The 22,322-nt window shown below is 43.0% G+C and overlaps 1 protein-coding gene across 5 annotated transcripts in view; it reads left to right on the top strand.

Annotated features, from left to right (window-relative positions):
• Nucleotides 1-22,322, top strand: part of LOC135203053 (two pore calcium channel protein 1-like) — a 734,396-nt gene that overhangs the window by 666,171 nt on the left and 45,903 nt on the right. For all 5 annotated transcript variants that reach the window (XM_064232644.1, XM_064232646.1, XM_064232647.1 and 2 more), the window contains one exon: nucleotides 8,848-8,912. In XM_064232644.1, the coding sequence (XP_064088714.1) occupies nucleotides 8,848-8,912 (65 nt within the window). The remainder of the gene's footprint in view (nucleotides 1-8,847; nucleotides 8,913-22,322) is intronic.

Genomic DNA, 22,322 nt, shown 5'->3' with positions numbered 1-22,322 from the left:
GCTAACCTTCCTGTAGACTTTATTTTGCCTAACCCTGTAGTATGGCCTACGGGCTATGAATATGTCTACGAGAGGTGCTCGCTCTCCTTCATTGCTGTGAAGTGCTACTTCTGTAATTGTTACTCCTAACCCTGCAGTGTTGCCTTCGGGCCCTAAGCAGTGTCTGTAGAGGAATTGCCCTTTCTCAGATACTCTTTCGATTCGTATCTTAGAATCGAAAGTGCTTGCTTTAGAGAGTAAAAGTGAAGTGCAGAAGTGCAGTGATACCCCTTGTGTAGTGGAGGGTGTGTCAGATCGGCCTCGTTTCGCCTCTAGGCCGGGACCTCTGCTTGACTCCCAGGACCCGGGGAGGGAGCATGTCGAAAGCCTAAGGAGGGTTACAAGGAACCCCCACCGATCTGGCGTGCCTTCGGCAGTTTCTGATGAAAATCCCCAGACTGCCAAAGTGCGTGCGCGTGCACGAATCCTGAAAGATTGCTTCTCGTCCTCCGAAGCGTTCTCCCCATGCAGGGGTTTGGAGCTTTCGGAAGGACTCGCGCCCTCTAAATAGAAGCTTTATAGAAGAGGACGCTTCACGTCCTCTCTCTCTCTCTCGTTATGCGTTTCAGTGAGAAGTAAGAAGGCGAACGTCGCCTGAACTCGTGTCCGTCTTTCCACCGAGAAATACGTAAGAGAAGTCATAGTAGCAGGAAGCTTTTGAGAGCGGACGCTCGGATGGACTCCAGGCGCGCGCGGGTGCACGCCAAGTGCGCGCCAGTGGACGCCAAGTGCGCGCCAGTGGACGCCGAGCGCGCTCCAGTGGACGCCGAGCGCGCTCCAGTGGACGCCGAGCGTGCACCAGCGCACGCCAGGTGTGTCGCCTGGCTGAACGTTTCTGTTAAACTCTTCAAGCTCTTGTTTCAGATATGGGCCTAAAGAATGTTTATCTCTACCTCCGGTGATACCTTCTACCTCACCTGCAAAGAATGTGAAGTAGGCAGTGCTTCGGAGGAAGTTTAAAGTGAACAGACAACTTCTTCTTCGAAACCCAGCAAGACATCGGGTTTCGTGAATTCAAGAGGTCTCTGTCAATTAATATTGCTTTTCGCATAGGTGGATGGAGTTAAGGAAAGCTCAAGGGAAGATCTCGTTTGCTCTACCGCAACCTTTGCCATTCTGCCAATAAATTTAAGTTGCCACTACCGCAGTCAAGACTTTGCGATAAGGCAGTTACGGGTTATGTAAGGCTCGATGTCCTGCACGTCAGGACTCTCGGCAACGTTCAGTGGGATTCTTGCAAAGGCACTCATCAAAAGGACGCTCTTCAGGAAAGCGCAAGACAGGACTTCCTTTGCCATACTGCCAATAAATTTTAAGCTTTAGCAGGCATTAGTTGTGATACGGGAGAGGAAGCTGGTTGGAGAGTTTCTTCCTCTTCCCAGGATAATTTTGCAAGCTTTTTAGCCCATCTGAAAGGGTTTTTCAGATGATAGATTTTGTTAGTTTCTAGTCGGACTACGCTGCCGAATTGAACATCGTCGTTCTACCTGCCGTAAGCCCAGTCTCTTAACAGGATTCTTGCCCCTTCCTCGTTTGAGACGGGAATCGGAAAAATTAAATGCTTGACTCCCTGGATTACGTTTTGTCAATTCAGTGACTTTCCCCCATTGACAATATACTTTCGTTTTGTCAAGTAAGTGGGTATCCCCTCATTGACAAAATATCTCTTTGTCCCGTAAATGGGTTAGTTCTCATTGACAAACATCTCATTAACTTGATATTGCGTAAGCGAATAAGCTCTTATTGACAAGATTCGGAAGAGCTCTCATTCGTCATTCGCAGACTCGTACAAGAAATAGACTTGTAGACTACGTCAATGAACGCTTATGTCCAGTAACATAAGAAGCTTGAGCTGACTGCTTCGATTCTCTTAAGTTTTGTTCATGAAACTTGCCTGTCAGATATGTATGTAGCTGTATTTCCGAATTCAGCTATATATATGTCTGCCAGGTAAGTATGAACAAACTTTATTGTGATATAATTTCATATTTTGCCTTGCGTTATTTTACTTCTGGTTGGTTCAAGTCATATACGCTTGCTGTAGTTACCTCTTCTGATGGCAACCGAGAGGTCTATTGTCTATTTTAAGGACATTTAATCGTTACTCCCTGCAGCCTTCCAGGAGTTTCCGATTTATCTTTTACCGTTGTATGGTAGTGTTCTGACGACACAAACGCATCTATATATTTAGCGTTTTCTGTTTCGCTTAAATATACCAGCTTGAGAGTCTTTCTGCTCAAAAAATAACGGACCTATTTCTTCGTAGAATAGGGTAGCTGGCAACCCAGACATAAAGTTAAGAGACGACGTTCGTAAGCTGCTGGCTGCTGCTGTCACGCTGTGTCTGTCCTCCAGTCCAACCGAGCCAGTAACAGATCGGGCGCTGTCATGCGCAGTAGGTTACGTCTCTCTCTCCTGCGGGATTGACTGACTAACCGTATCTCTGTGCTGGCGGTTACGTCTCTCCTGCGGGATTGACTGACTAACTGTATCTCTGCCCTACAATCACGGACTTTAGCCTAAGATTGAGGGGATTTCTTACGTGAATGAATAAACTTTGCATTCCGTTTTGCCTTACTATGTTCAACAGAGTTATCTCTTAATCCTTTCGGTGCTCGTTACCGCACGGTATAGAACTACGAGTCTACCGCAACATTGCACTTTTATATGCTCTCCTGCTTAGGCAAAGCGCAGCCTTATTAGGGAAGTAAGCATACTCGGGGAGGGAATGGATGAGCTTGCTGGGGACCATTTCCTTCCTGAAGAAGTTTGTTTCCCCGAATAGACTGCAATTCAGACCACAGTTTTTTCCTACCGGGAAACTGAAATATTATTCAAGATCTAGGAATGATTCTGAACATCTCTCAGTACCGGACATCTGGATAGGGTTTCAGATGTCCTGGATCTTAATCTGAAAGAAGTAAAAGCGATTCGGTAGTCCCTCCAGTCCTCGTAACGAGTTTGGGAACCAGTGGTCCAGATCAACTCTGATATTCCACAGCTCTCTCATATCTTAAGAAGTATCTTCTCTCGGTCCCTGTTCGAGTTTACGAGAAAGCCTATTATAACAACAGGCGTAGAATGTAACGATCCTCTAGAGGTTCGTTACAGGATTGCAAAAGTCCGTACGAATCGTCTAGATCGACGGCAGCAACTATTGACTTCCGAGTGGAATCTTTCTTTAGAAGTAAGTTGAGAGTTGTGGAGACTTTAGGGACGCCCTTTCATTCTTCTCTTCGATATGTTGAGGACGAAGAGGCTTCTTCTTTTCTGCTCCCTTATTCTCGATCCGGGATCGTACCATTAAACGCCATCCTATGATTTTATTGAACGGGGTATGGATTATTTAGTCTCTTTGCCCCTTTTTTCAATCGCTTAGGAAATGTAATAAGAGAGGATTTATGACGTCACAGGGAGCGACAATGACGCTGATCGCCCCATGTTGGCCTTCAGGATCCTGGATTCACAGAGGTCACATACTTCCTAGTTCACTTTCCAAGGACCTTTTCCGAGAGAGTCGGTCTACTCTAACTCGAAAGGTACCTATAACTACCTATATACATCTCCGCTCTGAGTCTGACTACGTTCAGGCTATCGAGATGTTGACAGGAATAAGATTACCGTCTTCCATTTCCGTCTGAAGAATGGGATAAGCTGGCAGTCACACTATTAAAGAATACGCAAATATGTTGTTGACGGCATTTGGGCTCAGAGATTTGCGTCTGTCAAACAACAAAGCCCTTCACGATCTTTGAGTTCTGTGGAATCTCGAACCTCGCTCATCATCTACTTTTTGTCTCACCTGTTTTCTCGGAGTCAGACACTCGTGCGAGATCAGGCGACATATAGTATCCCCTCTGAGTTTCTTGTTGACGAAGTCGGTTGCGTTTATACACCCCCGATGATCGTGTAACATGAGACCAGGTTGGACTGTCAGGCATTCTTCCTTCGGGACTGAATCGCCTTTTTGCTCCTCGCTCCTTTCTCCTGGCACCAGAAGCTCGAGTCAGGAGTTGATTCGCTGACGACGTTGGGTTGCGTTGATACACCCCCAAGGTTTGCTTAGATTGAATCGCCCAGGCAGTCCAGACACTCATCCTTCAGCGAAGAATAGTGCCTTATGGTCTTCAGGGTACAGCCTTGCTGTCCTTGATTCGTCTGACTGGTCAACTGGTCGGTCACCTGCCTTTAGTACAGACGGACTGACTGTGCATGTCCAGATCGAAGCTTTCAATATGGAACTTAGACGTAGTCTGAAGTTCTTGATGTCAAAGCATTCGAACCTCTCCTACCTGTTAACTTCTTGCATGTGATCAGGAAGGCCTTCTTCTAACCACCCTAGATACGACAAAGAGGGTTAGTGAGATTTTAAGCCATCGTCACAAGTTTTGGCTTTAGAGAACACAAGGCGGTGTGCTCTCTAACCCTTCCGTTGTGGCCTAAGAATGGTAACCCGTTTTGTCCTTGGGCCTAGGAGCTTGGAAAGCAAGGATGGCACAAGTTAGTGGGCAGGAGCCAGAGAGAGTCCTGTGCCCTGTCGGGTCTCTCAAGTTTTATCTACATAAAACTCAAGAAAGTCGAAGTCATTCGGGCAATCTGCAGTGTTCCGAAAAAGACCAGACTTGCCCATATCGAAGAACAGCCTGGCTTTAGTGTTAAGGAGTTCTTTCAAAAATGCTCCTTCATTGTGTTTGCACAAAGATTTGAAATCTTTTTATCTGAATGCTCACGAGGTGAGGGCGCGGCCTCGGAAGCATTTCAACAGAGCATGGCACTCAGCAACATCCTGAGTACCATGTTTTAGCGAAGCAACTCTGTGTTCACTTCACACTCCCTGCGAGATGTGAAGATGGCATATGAGATCTGCTGCTCGCTAGGGCCATACGTGTCTGCAGACACAATCTTGGGGGCAAGAAGTACCATCATCCTATCCTGTAGAAAATGGTTAGGAAGAGCTCTTAATTTAGTTGTTGAGTCGCCGACAACGGCGACTTCTTAACTCTTAAGCCTTAGTTAACACACCTTAACTTTGGCTAGGTTGGTCAGGTGGTGATATATATATTTATATATATATATATTTATTTTACTTCTTAGCCCTCATGGTATGGTCAATATGGTCTAGTCACGTCGTGGTCTCGCCCCTGTTGACAGATCATCTGGAGTGCACCAGCTATATAGGTCTCTACCTCGCTGGCAACTCTAGTAGCACAAGCAGACTTACGTGGCAGTAACCACGAAGCCAGCTATGCTAACAGGTGGAACCAAGATGTAAATCATCTGCATGCATTTGTTTCCCAAAATCCTTCTATTCTGTCCCTTCCCACCTCCAAAGGTGGGATTCAGCTATATATATATCTGACAGGTAAGTTTCATGAACAAAATGATATTGTTATGATACAATAAAGTTTGTTCATACTTACCTGGCAGATATATATAATCAAGTACCCACCCACCTCCCCTCAGGGGACAGTGGAAATAAAAATTATGAATAGAAAATGGGAATGGTTCCTGATACCCGCCTCCCAGCGGCGGGAATGGGTACTAACCACCTGGCCGACCACTGCGTGTGTCGGAAGTTTTTAAAATTCTGTCGGACTTCAGAAAATACAGCTATATATATATCTGCCAGGTAAGTATGAACAAACTTTATTGTATCATAACAATATCATATTTCTATCAAAAAAGTATTCCTATACCCCAGAACATCAGAAACAACATACAATAGAGCACATAAACCAAAAAGGTCCACATTATGCAATATATACAGATGGATCCAAGTCAGAATACGGAGTGATATGCTGCAGTGTCCAGGATAAAACATGCCAGTTCTCGCTTCCCCAATAATGCTTCAGTATTTACAGCAGAGTTATGTGCAATAACATTGGCCATAAGAATAATCAAAGAACACTCCCTTAACAATTTCGTGATTTATAGCGACTCTAGAAGCGCTATAGAAGCCATTAATAGTTATAATCCCAAAAATAATATTGTGCAACAGATAAAGTTTTTACTCTATAATTTATATAAAAAGGGAAAAAATATTGAAATATGTTGGATCCCTGCCCATGTCGGAATAAAAGGAAACGAAGAAGCTGATAAAGCAGCCAAGGAGGCAGTCCACATGATGAGAACAGATGTAAAAATCCCTGTTAGTGACACTGTAGCTTATTTAAAAACAAGAATTGTAAATAAATGGCAAAATATATGGAACGAAGAACCTGAAAGTAATAAATTAAAACAAATAAAACCTGACATTACGAAATGGAGCTCCATATATCAGAGAGAAAGACACACACAAGTAATCCTGACACGTTTACGTATAGGCCACACTCGTCTAACACATGGGCACTTAATGAGCAGCCCATCTGACCCTGCTCCAGAGTGCTCAGAGTGCAAGGAATTGATAACTGTCGGACATATATTGTGTCATTGTCCAAAGTATGACCAGCAGAGACTGTCAACTTTTGGAAGTAAAGCAATAAAAGATATTTTGTCAGAATCTTTCACATTTTCAGTCATTCCGATAATGACGTTTCTAAGAAACACTGATTTAATTGATAAAATATAAAAATAAGTATATATACAAAAACCTCAGAGCAATGAATGAATTTTAGATCAAATTTTTAAGTTTCTGGACTATTTGTTAATTTTAATAAAATTTTTAGTATGTATGGAAATGTGAGTAAATGTATTTAATGCCTGTTTGTATTCTAGTATGAAAGCATATGCCTCTGTGCATTTTTTTTACCTAATTTTAATTTATTAAGTATTATACTATATGACCTATTTGGTCCCAGTTTCTGGCCTTTGGCCTAGACCTGGCATTTTATCAAATCCTTCGGGCCAGCCCTATGAGAGCTGAAAATCAGCTCAGTGGTCTGGTTAAACTATTCTTATAATAATAATAATAATGGGCACGTATCAACACAGACGCTTCATCAATGTCTGTAATAAGGAAAGGATATCTTATCCCTTTCCTGGACAGTCCTCCCCTGACTTCAACTCCGCGGGAACTGTCAGCCAAGTACAAGGATCCTGTGCTGAGGGATACTCTTCGATTGATGGTGGATCAGATGTGGGACAAGAGAGCGATAGAACTAGTACTGGATCAAAACTCCCCAGGGTTTTACAATCGCCTTTTTCTGGTTGCGAAGGCCTCGGGAGGCTGGAGACCGGTACTAGACGTCAGCTCTCTGAACAAATTTGTTCAGAAGGAGAAGTTCTCGATGGAGACTTCTGCCTCAGTCCTTGCGGCTATGCGACAAGGAGATTGGATGGTGTCTCTGGATCTCCAAGACGCCTATTTTCACGTCCCGATCCACCCTTCATCGAAGAAGTACCTCCGTTTCATGACGGGGGGAAGGATCTTTCAGTTCAGAGCCTTGTGTTTCGGCCTTTCCACAGCTCCTCAGGTCTTCACAAGCCTGATGAAGAATGTGGCGAGGTTTCTTCACCTCAAAGGTGTAAATATCTCTCTGTATCTGGACGACTGGCTCATCAGGGCCAGATCAGAGAGACAGTGCTTGGGGGACCTTACCTTGACATTAAACCTGATCAGATCGTTGGGATTACTCGTAAACCTCGAGAAGTCACAGCTGACCCCCAGACAGAACTTAGTCTATCTGGGGATTCAGATGAATTCTCAGGGTTTTCGAGTATTTCCTTTGCAAGAGAGAATCGCAAAAGGTTTGCAGAAAGTCTCTCTCTTCTTAGGGAAGGAACAGACTTCGGCGAGGGAATGGCTGAGCCTTCTAGGGACCCTTTCCTCGCTCAAACAGTTCTTCCCGCTAGGAAGACTTCATTTACATCCACTTCAATTCTTCCTCAAGAGGTCTTGGAGTTGGAAGACCGGACATCTTTCAGACGCCTTTCCCATTCCAGTGGAGATGAGACTGCACTTGGAATGGTGGTTGCCCCCTCTGAAGGAGAACATAGGAATCTCCCTGAAAATCCAGAACCAGGAATCTCCCTGAAAATCCAGAACCCAGACCTAGTGTTGTACTCCGACGCTTCGGAGAAAGGGTGATTTGAGTCAACAGATAATACCAGAGATACATGCATTGGAGCAGTCTGGCCTTAAAACAAAGCAGAAATTGGATCATCTGGGTCTGAGGAGACATTCAATTCGACACTGGGTTGCTAGATTTAACAAAGGGGGCATCCGTGAGATTCCGTCTCAGAAAAAGCACCCTTGTAAGCCTAAGAAGACCTCTGATTGAAGTTTGACTGTTCTCAAGCATCAAATACTTTCTAATTGACACTTGAGAATAGTCAAAATTTGATCAGAAGTCTTCTTAGGCACACCAGGGTGCTTTTTCTGAGATGGAATCTCATGGTTACCACCTTCGTTAAATCTGGCAACCCAGCGTCGAACTGAATGTCTCCTCACGCCCAGCTGATCTGAGATCTGCTTTGTTTTAAGGCCAGATTGCTTCAATGCACATATCTGTGCTATTACATGTTGACCAAATCACTGTCTTGGCCCACATTAAGGTTACGGGGCCAATGAAGTGATATGTAGTAGGCAAAAATTGTGGTGGGAGCACTGAACAAAAAATATATACATCCACTTATTAAACCTTCAAGCAAGTGACTGAGTGCTCTCTCCATGTCAGTGTCCAAGCTCCGCCCATTTCTCTATGTGCAGTAAACAGCCTAATGCAGTGACAAAATTTATTCCCACCTTTTCTGTTCCTTCAAAATTCAACAAGGTATTAGGCCGCTTGACGCTAAGTGGCCTAATATCTTATCAAATACTATGTATGATAATATGACTAGATTATTTACTAGAGTTTTATATTGTTTCAGATTTGATTTCGTTGTTATTGGAGCAGCTTTTATGATGGCTGCAGTGGAGGCAGGTATTGGATTGGGTATGTATAAAGATGTACTTTTATATAAATAACTTACCAAGCAACTACATAGCTATAAGTTTTTACTTTATCAGCAGTTCAAAATTTGAAATTGTTTCTACACAATATACAAACCCTCGGTCCTTTACAGAAGGAATTACTTTCAGCCTAGGCTAACATCCATCAAACATAATGTTGAATATCCCTTCTATCTTATGTCTCCCAAGATAAATTCTACCTCCTGTCTATAATAGAAATCCTATGTATAGGAACCATAAAAAAAACTGCTTAATCCTGATTACAAGTTTCCCTTGTAGAAAAAAGAAATCATTCAACTTTTCCCATTACAAAATGTATAAGGAGAAAAAAAAATTAAACTCTTTCCCATTACAAAATGTAGTGTGTATCACCACGCAAATTGCTGCCGCAACATATCAGTATCAGCTCCCCGAATTTACCCATTAAAATTCCTCACCATGGAATGTCCTCATCGACATTCCTGAAAGTGGTGCAAACCTCTGAGTAATCAACCCCAAAAGAAAATAACAACAATTGGTCTCATCCGAGACACCACAGCATTGTCAGCACCATGCCACTTGCGTATACAACATGTGCTAAGATCACACTATCGACTTGTCTAGTCAGACTCGTAAACCCAGAAATCATAATTCCTTCAAATGGGCCCAAAAATCATCCATTAAATCCTTGCTGGGAATCCTCAATAAATCTTCACTGATACTATAGAACCACTTTAATCCACAAAAAATATCCTCAAGACATCCTCATTGTCACCACAAGGGTACCCCAAAAATTGTCCTTGAAAACAATTATTAAAAATCCACCAATATAAAATATCCACCACAGGCTAAAACCTAAGCCATTTGACCACCAATATACCTCAAAGTAAACCATTTGTGATACCGCAACATGTATATAACACCCAAGTAATCACCTCGTTGGGATATAAACCATAGAAAATCAAAATCCAGAAATTATCCATAACAATTATATATTGCCAAATATAACCACTGGTGAATATAACCTCATAAAATACAACACCACAAAAAATTCACCGCCAAAATAACCACAAAAAATGAGCCCCAATAAATCAACAAACCCGGAATCACCAAATCACAAAAACCACCACCAAAAGTCATCACCAGACAAACTCCTTATAATATTTTTCAAATCTACGGTAATTTCCCATATTTTTCACCCCATTTTCCCATTGTGATAATAATTACCTCAGGTTTTTACGCCAAATTGCCGCACTTTGCGCATAACAAGAAAATAGTAAAAGAATGAAAGGATAAAAAATGTTACATCTAACTGCTTAATCACATTTTGTGATCCATTTGCAAAATCAGGGTGAAAAAAATGCAACTGTGCAATGTTATCTTGTTATCTACCAATTTTTTCAATTTAGATATGTGAGTTAATTGCGACCGACCTATCTTTTCATCTAAGACTGCAAATCTGTTTCCTGTCTTTTCCTCAATAACTCTTAAAGCACTCTCAAACTTTGGACCTAACTTGTAATTTAGTTTATTTCTCACATTGATTTTTAGGAATACATTGTCTCCAACAGCAATTTTAACATCTAATGATTTCTCGTTGCTTCTTTCCACCATTTCTTGGGTCGTAGCCTCGAGATTATGGCTGAGACAAGCATGTCTCTCTTTGCTGTGGACTTTGCTGTGGAAATTAATGCTTCAATTGTATCTTCTCTATAATGAGGTATAGTTAGCAGGTCAAATGTCTCGTGCTTGGCAACAAAACAATGCTTTGAATGGAGACATTTTAATGGAATCACCTACCATAGTGTTGATGTTATGTCTAATTATATCTATATATCTGTCCCAGTTTTTATTGTTTCCTCCTACAGTCTTTCTGAGAGCTTCAAGCACTCTCCTGTTTGCTCATTCACATAACCCATTAGCTTCAGGTCTGTATGGAATTATTGTTACTTTTTGTATCTCCATGACTTCTGCCAAACACTCTAAAGTCTTGTTTATAAATTCTCTGCCGTTGACGGTCAACAATACCTCGGGTGAGCCATTTCTGCAGATGACACCATTGAAAAATGCTCTAGCTACTTCTGCTGTTTTATACATTCAACTTACCTGTCAGATATATACATAGCTATTGACTCCGTCGCGCCGACAGAATTTCGAATTTCGCGCACACGCTACAGGTAGGTCAGGTGATCCACCGCGCCGCTGCTGGGTGGCGGGAATAGGAACCCATTCCCGTTTTCCATCAGATTTTTTCTGTCGGCCATACTGGCAACATCGTTGTTGGTATCTCCGGCTGGATTTCGTTTTTGGATACAATTGATCATCGTTTTGGACCCTTTGGTGACGTATTTGGATCGTTGTACTGGCATACGCTTTTGTGGATCGTTATTTGGATTTTGGCTTGGAATTTTCATCATGATGTCTGATTCTGGAAGTGTGGTGAGAATGTGTGTGAATGAAGGGTGCAAGGTGAGAATGCCGAAAGCTTCGGTTGATCCTCACACTGTATGTAAAAGATGCAGGAAGTATGAATGCTCGATGGATAACACTTGTCATGAATGTGAGAGTTTGAGTGCTGAAGGGTGGAAGTCTCTAACTCCTTATTTAAGGAAATTAGAGAAAGACCGGTTAAGGAAGTCATCTTCCAAAACCAAGCCTAGCTCTCAATCTTCAAGTGGTTTGGTGAGTAATATTGTACCCTCCTCTAACATTATGAACGCTCCTTGTAATATTTCAGGTCCTTCTCCGAATGCAGATCCTACGGACTCTGCTTCGGAGATAGCAAGCCTTAAAGCTGCGCTTATGAAAATGGAGCGTAAAATGGCTGCCATAGAAGGTAAGCAAAGTAGTGCTGTGGAAAGTGATGTGAATTTCCCCAGTGAAGTGGAGGAGGCGTCTGATTGGCTTCACAACGCTCCCAGGCCTAGACCTCTTTCAAGCTCCCAAGCCCAGAGGAGAAGGAATGTCGAAAGCCTTACGGAGGTTATGGAGGATCCCCACCAGTCAGACGTCTCTTCGGCAGAATCTGTAACGTCACAGACTGCCAGAGAACGCATTAGAAAAAGCGTTCTACGTGAATGTTTTTCGTCATCGGAGAATTCCTCACCTAAAAGAGGATGGAGATCAGCGGATCGTTCTCGTCCCTTGAAGAGGATCTGGGAAGAATCGGGCATAAACTCGAGTCCGGAACGTTTTTTCGGAGGACTCCCCGACAGAGAATAAGAAAGCAAAGGTTTTGGCTTCTCCCGATAAGTTGTGGGGAATGGAGAAAGAAGGCTCTCCTTCCTCTCGTTTAGACCAGAGAGAAGAAACGACGAAGATATTAAAAGATATGCAAGAGTCTATTGCTTCTCTAGTCGGGGTTCTTTCGAGAGATCCTCCAAGAAGAAAGGATGTTAATCTTCCTGTGAAGAAGTCAAAAAAACCCTTACTATCAACCTCCCAGAAAAGAAGATTCTTCTTCGGATGAAGGGTCTATTTTTCACAGACCCGCGAGTTCGGGGCGCGAGGCGCCAGCCAGGCATGAAGCGCCAGCCAGGCGCGGAGCGCCAGTCAGCCGCAAAGAACTAACACGTAAGCGCGAGGCTCCAATCAGGCGCGACGCGGCAACCAGGCCCTATCCGATATCGCAGGAGACGACTAGGCGCGAGAAGCTGGCCAGGCGCGAGGAGCCAGCCGCGCGTGAGAATTCCTACAAGCAGGAAGAGACAATCAGGCGCGAGGCGCCATCCAGGAGCGTAGCGCCAGCCAGACGGAAGAATCGACAGCCAGGGCGACGAAGTGGCCCAGCCCAGGGACGCGAAGCGCCAGCCAGGCGCGAAGAGCCAGCCAGGCGCGATGCGCCAGACTGCCGAGAAGCGCCTACCAGGCGAGAAGCGCTAGCCAGGCGCGAGGCGCGAGGCGGCCGCGAAGAGACATACAGGCGCGAAGCGCCAGCCAGACGCGACGCGATAGACGGCCGCGAAGCGCCAACCAGGCGTGAAGCGCGAGTCGAGCACGAGGCGCCAGCCGCGCAAGAGGAGCCAGCGAGGCGCCAGCCGCGCGAGAAGATTCAACCAAGCGCGAAGCGCCAGTCAGGCGCAAGGCGCCAGCTGATCATGAAGAGCGGCAAGAGCGAGAAGTTATAAGGGGTAATAGAAGATCTTTTCATGTAATGTCTTCGGATAGCGAGTCTCCTACAAGTAGAAACCCTAATGCAAGGAAGCAACCTGGTACATCGAAGGTTACGGTTTCAACCTCCATGTCTCAGGATGTTTTGGTGGATAAGAAAGGGAGAACTTCTAGATCTGTCAGTCTCTCTCCTTCTAGGAGTATTTCTCCTATAGGGAATATGTCTACGGACAAAGAATCTAATAAAAGAGCTCGCTCTCCTTCTAGGATGGAGTTGGATGAGGTGTCGGAGGAAGAAACCCCGAACAATGAGGGGGTATCTAACTACAAAGTGTTAGCCTCTCTTCTCCTACAAGAATTTGGAGACTCTCTAAGCCCTGCAGCTCCTCCTTCCCCGAGATCTCTGTTCTCCAGTACGAAGGTTCCTAAATCGTCTTGTAGTATTTAAAAATGAAACCAGCCATATCAATGAAGAAGGCTATTCAATCTTTAAATAATTGGATGAAGGTGAAGAAGGAAGCTCAGAAGACAGTTTTTTGCACTCCTCCATGTAAGCTCGGAGGTAGGAGGGGAATATGGTACAGGACAGAGGAAGCGATGGGGCTTATGCTTCCATCTTCCGCGGAGGCGGATTTTTCAAGCTTGGTTGAAGCATGGAGAAGACATGCTTTGAATACAGCTAAAGCATATTGGAGCATGTCAGAATTGGATCAACACCTCAAGGGACTTTTCCATGTACTAGAAGTTTTTAATTTCTTGGATTGGTCCCTTGGAGTGCTGGCCAAGAAGCAAATGAAACCAGATGTTTTAGAACCTGAAGTTTTACATTGCATTTTATCCTGTATGGATAAGGCGGTTCAGGATGGATCGGGAGAATTGTCATCTCTATTTGGAGCAGGAGTAGTGAAGAAGAGATCATGATTTGGTTCATTTCTAACCAAAGCGGTTTCTCCTTCACAAAGGTCAGCCCTGTTATACGCTCCTCTCTCGGATCACCTTTTCCCTTCGCACTTGGTGAAGGAGATTTCAAAGTCTCTTGCTGAAAAGGCAACCCAAGACTTATTAGTACAATCCTCCAAGAAATCAAGACCAACAGTACCAGTAGCGAAGAAGACTACTCGTACTCCGGTAGTGCCCTTTCGGAGAGGTTCCACCTCTCGTCCTCCAACGAAAAGGAAGACAACAGAAAAGCGAGGAAGGTCCTCCTTTAGATCTTTCAAGAAATCAAAGTAGCAGCGAGGTCCTCCAAACATCTGTAGGGGCCAGGCTCCTAAACTTCGTAGGGGAATGGAAGAGAAGGAAAGCCGACCCTTGGACGCTAGCAGTCTTGGGGAAAGGTTACATTATACCTTTTCAGGACAGACCACCTTTGTCGAATTCCCCAAAGGAACTGTCGGCGAAGTACAAGGACCCTGTTCTGAGGGAGACACTTCTTCAGATGGTGATAGGAATGAAGGACAAAGAGGCAATAGAAGAGGTTCAGGATCCTTCCTCTCCGGGGTTTTACAACCGCCTGTTTTTAGTTCCAAAGGCATCCGGGGGATGGAGGCCAGTCTTGGACGTGAGCATTCTGAACAAATATGTGGAAAAGAAAAAGTTCTCGATGGAGACTTCTGCCTCGGTACGTTCAGCCCTGCGAAGAGGAAACTGGATGGTCTCTCTAGACCTGCAGGATGCATATTTCCACGTTCCTATTCACCCGTCATCAAAGAATTATCTCAGGTTTGTGATTCAAGGGAAAGTCTACCAGTTCAGGGCCTTGTGCTTCGGCCTCTCCATGGCTCCACAGGTATTTACGTACCTGATGCGGAACGTAGCCAGATGGCTACACCTGGAAGGCATAAGCGTCTCTCTGTACCTAGACGATTGGCTGATAAGAGCAAAATCCCAGGAACAATGTTTGGAGGATCTGAAGAAAACATTAGAATTGACAAAGGAATTAGGACTTCTCGTGAATCTCGAGAAATCGCAGATGACCCCCAGTCAGGACATAGTCTATTTGGGGATTCAGATGAATTCTCGGGATTTTCGGGTTTTTCCGTCCCAAGAAAGGATTCTTCGGGGGATTCAGAAAGTTACATCCTTCCTAAAGAAAGACAGGAGTTCAGCCAGGGAGTGGCTGAGCCTTCTAGGGACTCTTTCTTCCCTGGAACAATTTGTATCCCTAGAAGACTTCATCTAAGGCCTCTACAATTCTTCCTAAAGAGATCTTGGACTTGGAAGAAGGGCCATCTGTCGGACACTTTTCCGGTAACATTGGAGGTGAAGAAACACCTAAAGTGGTGGCTGCTCCCACTCAAAGAGAACAAGGGAGTGTCCCTAGAGGTTCGGAACCCAAACCAAATCTTGTTCTCAGACGCTTCAGAAACGGGATGGGGAGCGACTCTAGGGGCAAGAGAAGTCTCTGGAAAATGGAGGAAAGAACAAAGAGATTGGCATATAAATGCCAAAGAACTATATGCAGTGTTTCTGGCATTAAAATTCTTCGAGTCAGAAGTAAGAAATCAAGTGATTCAAGTCAACGCAGACAACACCACGGCATTGGCTTATATAAAAAAACAGGGGGGGACGCACTCGTTTTCCCTATTCGAGATAACGAAGGATCTGTTGTCATGGACGGAGGAGAGGAATATTACCCTCCTGACCAGATTTGTGAAAGGGGAAAGAAATATCAGAGCAGACAGGCTCAGCAGGACGAAACAAGTTCTCCCCACGGAGTGGACTCTGCACGAGCAAGTCTGCCAAAGTCTGTGGAACCTGTGGGGGAGGCCGCAGATAGATTTGTTTGTGACGTTCCTGTCAAAGAGGATAGAGAACTTCTGCTCCTTAGTAGAAGACCCGAGAGCGATAGCGGTGGATGCCATGCTACTGGAGTGGTCGGGACTCGACGCTTACGCTTTCCCTCCATTCAAGTTGCTAGGAGTAGTGATGAAGAAGTTCGTAGCATCAACAGGGACGAGATTAACTCTCATCGCCCCGTTTTGGCCATCCCAAGATTGGTTCACAGAGGTACAGGAATGGACAGTAGACTATCCAAGATCTCTTCCAAACAGGATAGATCTTCTCAGACAACCCCACTTCAAGAGGTTCCATCAAAATCTCCCCGCTCTCGCTCTGACTGCCTTTCGACTATCGAAAGTTTGGTCAGAGCGAGAGGCTTTTCAAGCAAGGCTTCAAAAGCAATTGCTAGAGCCCGGAGATCGTCAACTATCCGGGTCTATCAATCGAAGTGGGATGTATTTAGAACCTCTGTGACCAATATAGCAGATTTTCTGTTATTCCTGAGAGAGGAATCCAATCTGTCCGTAGCTACGATAAAGGGATACCGAAGTATGCTCTCAGCGGTATTTAGAAATAGAGGCTTAAACTTGGCAGAGGATAGAGATTTGCACGATCTCATAAGATCGTTCGAGACGTCAAAATCTATATCCTCTACTCCGCCAAGTTGGAATCTGGATGTTGTGCTCAAATTCCTTACATCGGAAAAATTTGAACCTCCCGACCGTGCCTCGTTCAGGGATTGGACGAGAAAGTGTGTTTTTCTCATAGCCTTAGCGACGGCTAAGAGAATAAGTGAAATCCATGCCCTAGATTCTCGGGTGGGTTTTAAGAAAGACCGCAAGGCCATCTGTTCTTTTCAACTCTTGTTTTTGGCAAAAAATGAGAACCCTTCGAAACCATGGCCAAGGAGTTTTGAGGTGAAAAGTCTTTCAAACTTAATGGGAGACGAAATTGAAAGAACTATATGCCCGGTTAGAGCTCTTAGGTTCTATCTTAAAAAGAAAGAAGAGTTGAAGGCATGTAAACAAAGTCTATGGTGCGCAGTTCGGGACACGAAAAGACCAATGTCCAAGAATGCGCTAGCGTATTTTATTAGAAGTGTGATTATGGAAGCTCATAGCCATTGTGCAGAGGATTCCTTTAAATTATTACGAGTTAAAGCTCATGAGGTAAGAGCAGTGGCAACATCATTATCATTCCAAAAGAATATGTCCATGAAGGACATTATTAATGCGACCTATTGGAGATGCCACTCTGTATTTGCATCCCACTATCTTAGAGATGTTAAAATTACCTACGACAAGTGCTTCTCTCTAGGTCCTTTTGTGTCTGCGGATACAGTGCTGGGACTGAGGACACATACCGATCCTTAAACTTTTATGAAGAGTCTATACTTCCATACCATACTGGTGGGATGGGCTCTAACTTTCTTACCTGACGGCTAGTTGTTGCACAGGCGGCCATGGCCTTGTTTAGGTAAGGAACTTTGAGTTTATCTTACAGGATAGGCTTGGATAAAAACGGTGTCTTTGATTACGGAGATCTCCACTATTTGAGGCAGTTTTTGTGTTACTACTGGTAAAAGTGCTTGGTGTCGCACAGGCGGCCATAGCCCTTGCTAGTGAGGAACTAGAAATGTGCCTTTTAAACGGAGTAGGATTAAAGACATTGTCTAAATTCGTACAGGGACCTCTCCTTTTAAGACAGTATCAGGATTTTCTGCTGACAAGAGTGCTTGGGGCTAGCACAGGCGGCTTTTGGTGCTTTTGACAGTATGAGAATGTGCATAGGTCTTACAAGCGAGGTAGTACAAATTGAAATTATATTTGTTTATTTTTATTTTTATTTATTTTTCATAAAGAATTAGGTGTAAAATATTGTGATTGAGTTTTTTGGTTGTTTGCAAGGAGTCCGGGGATGACTTCTTGCAATCTTAGATACAACATTTGGTTAGGTTAAGGTGATCAGGATCGGGATTGTGCTCCTTAGAAAAAAGGTTCTTGTCATATAAGTGGATTGAAACCCTTTGACATAGCCCTTATAGGATCGGCCAAGTAAGTGGATAAGACCCCTTTGGCAGACCTACAAGAACTCTTAGCAATAGATCAATATCTCGCTGAGGCTCTTGAGACTAAGCAGACTCCTGGGCATTAACCATGAAGTCTTCAGTCTAAACAGGTAGGAACCAAGGTTTTATGTTATTAATACCTACAACGATTGTTGTGTTTTCCTGTTAAATCAGTTATTAGCTGTCTTTACCCTCCTCCAATGGTGTGAATCAGCTATGTATATATCTGACAGGTAAGTTGAATGTATAAAAATGATATTGTTATGATACAATAAAGTTTTATACATACTTACCTGGCAGATATATACAATTAAACTACCCACCCAGCCTCCCCTCAGGAGACAGATGGTGTAGAAAAAATCTGATGGAAAACGGGAATGGGTTCCTATTCCCGCCACCCAGCGGCGGCGCGGTGGATCACCTGACCTACCTGTAGCGTGTGCGCGAAATTCGAAATTCTGTCGGCGCGACGGAGTCAATAGCTATGTATATATCTGCCAGGTAAGTATGTATAAAACTTTATTGTATCATAACAATATCATTTTTATGCTTAAGTGGAAAAATTTCTACTGTCCTCGTTAGTTCATCTATTATTATTCTCAAAAGGCACTTATTCGCATACCTAGATTCACAAAAATTTCCTAGGATATCCATATGTATTCTCTGAAAAGGTTTACTTGGTATCGGATATGACCCTAATTTGCAGGAAGTTACCCTTGCGGGTTTGTAAGCATTGTACACTGCACAGTTTTTCACAAAACTTTCCACATCTTTCCACATATTTTTCCAAATATACTTATTACGCATCTCATTATATGTTTTTTCTATCCCCAAATGTGTACTACCGAACCCGAATGTACTATATCCAAACTATTGGAATTAGGACTTTCGGCATTACGATCTGTGTCTTGTCTCCTTTACTTTCACTTGTCCTTAATTTATATTTAATTTTCCTTACCAACAGATTACCGTCTAATTCTAAACCTGAAAAAGGTAACTTATAACCTTTCCTGACTGATTACCCTCTGAGGAACGCTTTTGCGTCTGCCAAAATTTCATCCTCATCTTGCCTTTGCTCTATGAGATATATCCCATCGTATAGAATCACTAGTAACTACGTACCCCAACTTGATATCCTTCTGTATCATAAAAACTTCTACTAACGGCATCTGCGACTACATTTAATTTGCCTTCTATATATTTGAGCTTTGCATCGAAGTCCTTGATAGTTAAGAACCATCGAGCTCTTTTGGGTGACAAATCGGGTTTATTAAAAAAATCTAATAATAGCTTGTGGTCTGTAAGAACTTCTACTTTATTCCCCATCAGTAGCATTTTAAAATGAACCAAACTTGATACTATTCCAAAGGCTTCTTTATCTATGGTAGCCATTAGTCTTTCATTGCTGCCCTTTGTCCTAAATTTCCTGCTAAAGAAAGTAATGGGATGGAGCCTCCCATCAAATTTTTGCATAAGGCAAGCACCTATACCCTCCTGACTGGCATCAGTCACTAATGTGAACGGTTTGCTGAAATTTTAGAACTGGTGAATTCATTAATGCGTCCTTAACTTTCTGAAAAGCTGCTTGTTGCGGTTCTCCCCAATGAAATTGAATGTCTTCCCGCAATACATCTGTTAGAGGAGCTGCTATTTAGAAAACCCTTTCACAAACCTACGAAAATACCCCGCCATTCCCAGGAATGACCTAATTTGTTTCTTTGATTTTGGGGTAGGAAAATCTGCAATTGCTTTGATTTTATTGTTCTTTACTCTAACTCCCTCTTTCGATATGACATGACCTAAATATGTAATTTGCTTCTTCAAGAAGGAACACTTAGCTAGCTTAATTTTCAATCCTACTAACCTAAGTCTCCTAAGTACTTCCTTAAGCACTTCTGAGTGTTGCACGATTGAGTCTGTTGCAATTAATATATTGTCCATGTACACAAAAACATTTTTACCCAATAACCCGTGCAAAACTGTGTTTACTAACCTCGTAAAGGTCATAAGACTGCCTGACAAACCGAAAGGCATCTGTGTAAATTCATAGTGTCCCTTGAAAAAGCAGTATATTCCTTGCTATTTTTGCTAAGAGGGACATGCAAAAAACCCTGCGCTAAATCAGTTGAGCTATAGATATTATGTCCCCCAATTTCTACAAAAAGATCTGGTATGCACACGACTGGGTAACAGTCAGGAATTGTCGTCTCGTTCAAACGTCTAAAATCGATGCTTACTAGGACAGAACCGCCCTTCTTAGGCACTGCTAACAGAGGAAAGTTGTATGGAGACGTACTAGGTCTAATGTTTCCTTCCTCTTCCTATTTACTGACCTCTTTTTTGTACCTGTTCTCTGATTTTGAAAGGTATGCAGTATGCAGGAATAAACATGGGTTTTGTACCTTCCTCTAAGTTTACCTTATGTTCTAACAAATTAGTCAATCCCAGTTTATCCCGTCATAAAGCTGCCGTGTCCCCAAACTCTGTCAAAAGTTTGCTTACTGCTTTTATATGCTCTTTATAATCTGCATTAGCTAAATGCTCTCTAAATATTTTCTTTCTTGATTGCATTTCTGCCTCTGAAAACTCAGTTTTCCCCTCTACAATAGCCACAGAAGCACTGTCACTACTCCAATCTTGGAGGCCTACCACATATGTATTCTTCTGGTATTTCCTAACTGTATCATTATAGTTCAGTAATTCTACCCATGTAACAATAGTGTTTGATACTGTGTTCACTGATGCGGTGCTAATAACCCCTCTTAGTTTCTCGCTACCCTAAATTACGCATACTTCCCTGGGCTTTTTCACTTCCCTCAGTCTGACTTTTACCATAGTCTTTGAACCTGGAATTAAATTAACATCCTCTGATAAAACACCTTTATAATTGTGGTTAGTACTTCCCTGTTCCACGTCCCCATAAATATCACCACCCGTGGTTCTCATTGCATGTACCAGGACCCCATTGTTAATATCAGTAATAGTGTCAGTATTAGTATTAGTATCACCACCCATACTACCATTGTTGAAACTGCCAAAATTGTTATTACCCTGGGCCTCAATATACCGTTTATCATCACCGACATCACCACTGTCATTCCCCGTATCATCAGTGTGGGTTCTGGTATCACCATTCCCCATATCCTTGGTATTATTACCATTAACACCACCAAAAGCATCCCCATTTTCACTATTCCCCATATCCTTAGTTCCACTTGTGTCCTCATAAGGGACAAAAACACCGTTATACCACTAACACCTGTATGGACTGATATCCTGCGTCTTCTACATGCAGGATGGCTCAGTAAAAGTCTGTTTCCCAATGCAACCCCTTTTATATCCAAAAATGGTCTTATTAACACTTTATCACCAAGAGTAAACCATATTCCAACAAAACCCAGGATGTTTAGTCTTTGTTGAGGATTTCAAAGGTTAATGGGAGAACATGGACTGATACAGATCACGGTCCATTTAATTCACAGAAGATCCTGTATCAATAAAAATTGGGATATCCATATCCTCCACTGTTCCGTTTACTATCGGCCTGGGCTCTGGGGCGTCCCCCACGAGACCACAATGGCACATACAAATCATCTGTACCCTTTTTGTTGATCGGCTTTCCAAAAATTTCGCCGATCCCTTTGCCCTTTGAGTTACCTGCCTGGGAAATTCTCGTATTATAACTCCCGAATTTGTGAGGTGTAGGTCTCGCATCCCTCCGTATCTGAGACGGATGAGCCTGCCAACAGTGATTTACACTTTTGCATATTCCACAGTATTTGACTACATACTTTCTTTGTGTGCCCTTGTTTATTACAATTGTAGCAACACAACTGCTGGTGCATTGGTTGATTGATGTTCTCTTATATTCCACTTTTGCACACAAACGGGAACAATGAAAATCTGAGTCTCTGCATCGTATTTCTTGGACCGGTCCCATTAAAAAATGTACCATCCACCGTGGGACATTTGGACATGTTTCTAAATTTGGGCATAAATTAGTTCCTCGTCTGATGTAGGTTCAATCTTTTCATCAAAACTATCTACAATGGTGTCTGGGACATCATGTAGAAGCATTGCGAAATGCAACAATTTATGTAAATTGTTTTGAAATATTTTCATATAAATAACGATAAGTGCCAAAATTTAAACCTTCGGTCAACTTTGACTCGACCGAAATGGTCGAAAAACGCAATTGTAAGCTAAAACTCTTACATTCTAGTAATATTCAATCATTTACCTTTATTTTTCAACAAATTGGAAGTCTCTAACACAATATTTCGATTTATGGTGAATTTATGAAATAAACTTTTTCCTTACTTCCGCGCGGTAACTCTTCCGAAAAAATCATAAATTTTTTCGTCCGATTGTCGTAATGTTTGCACCATTTTAAATTAGCCGTTACATAAAGTTTTATATATGAAAATGTGCGCAATTTCATGTAGAATACAACAG

This window comes from Macrobrachium nipponense, chromosome 33 (assembly GCF_015104395.2).
Source record: "Macrobrachium nipponense isolate FS-2020 chromosome 33, ASM1510439v2, whole genome shotgun sequence".
NCBI classification, from domain to species: Eukaryota; Metazoa; Arthropoda; class Malacostraca; order Decapoda; family Palaemonidae; genus Macrobrachium; species Macrobrachium nipponense.
The sequence above is the reverse complement of the archived record's forward strand: the minus strand, read 5'-3'. Positions and strand labels throughout refer to the sequence as shown.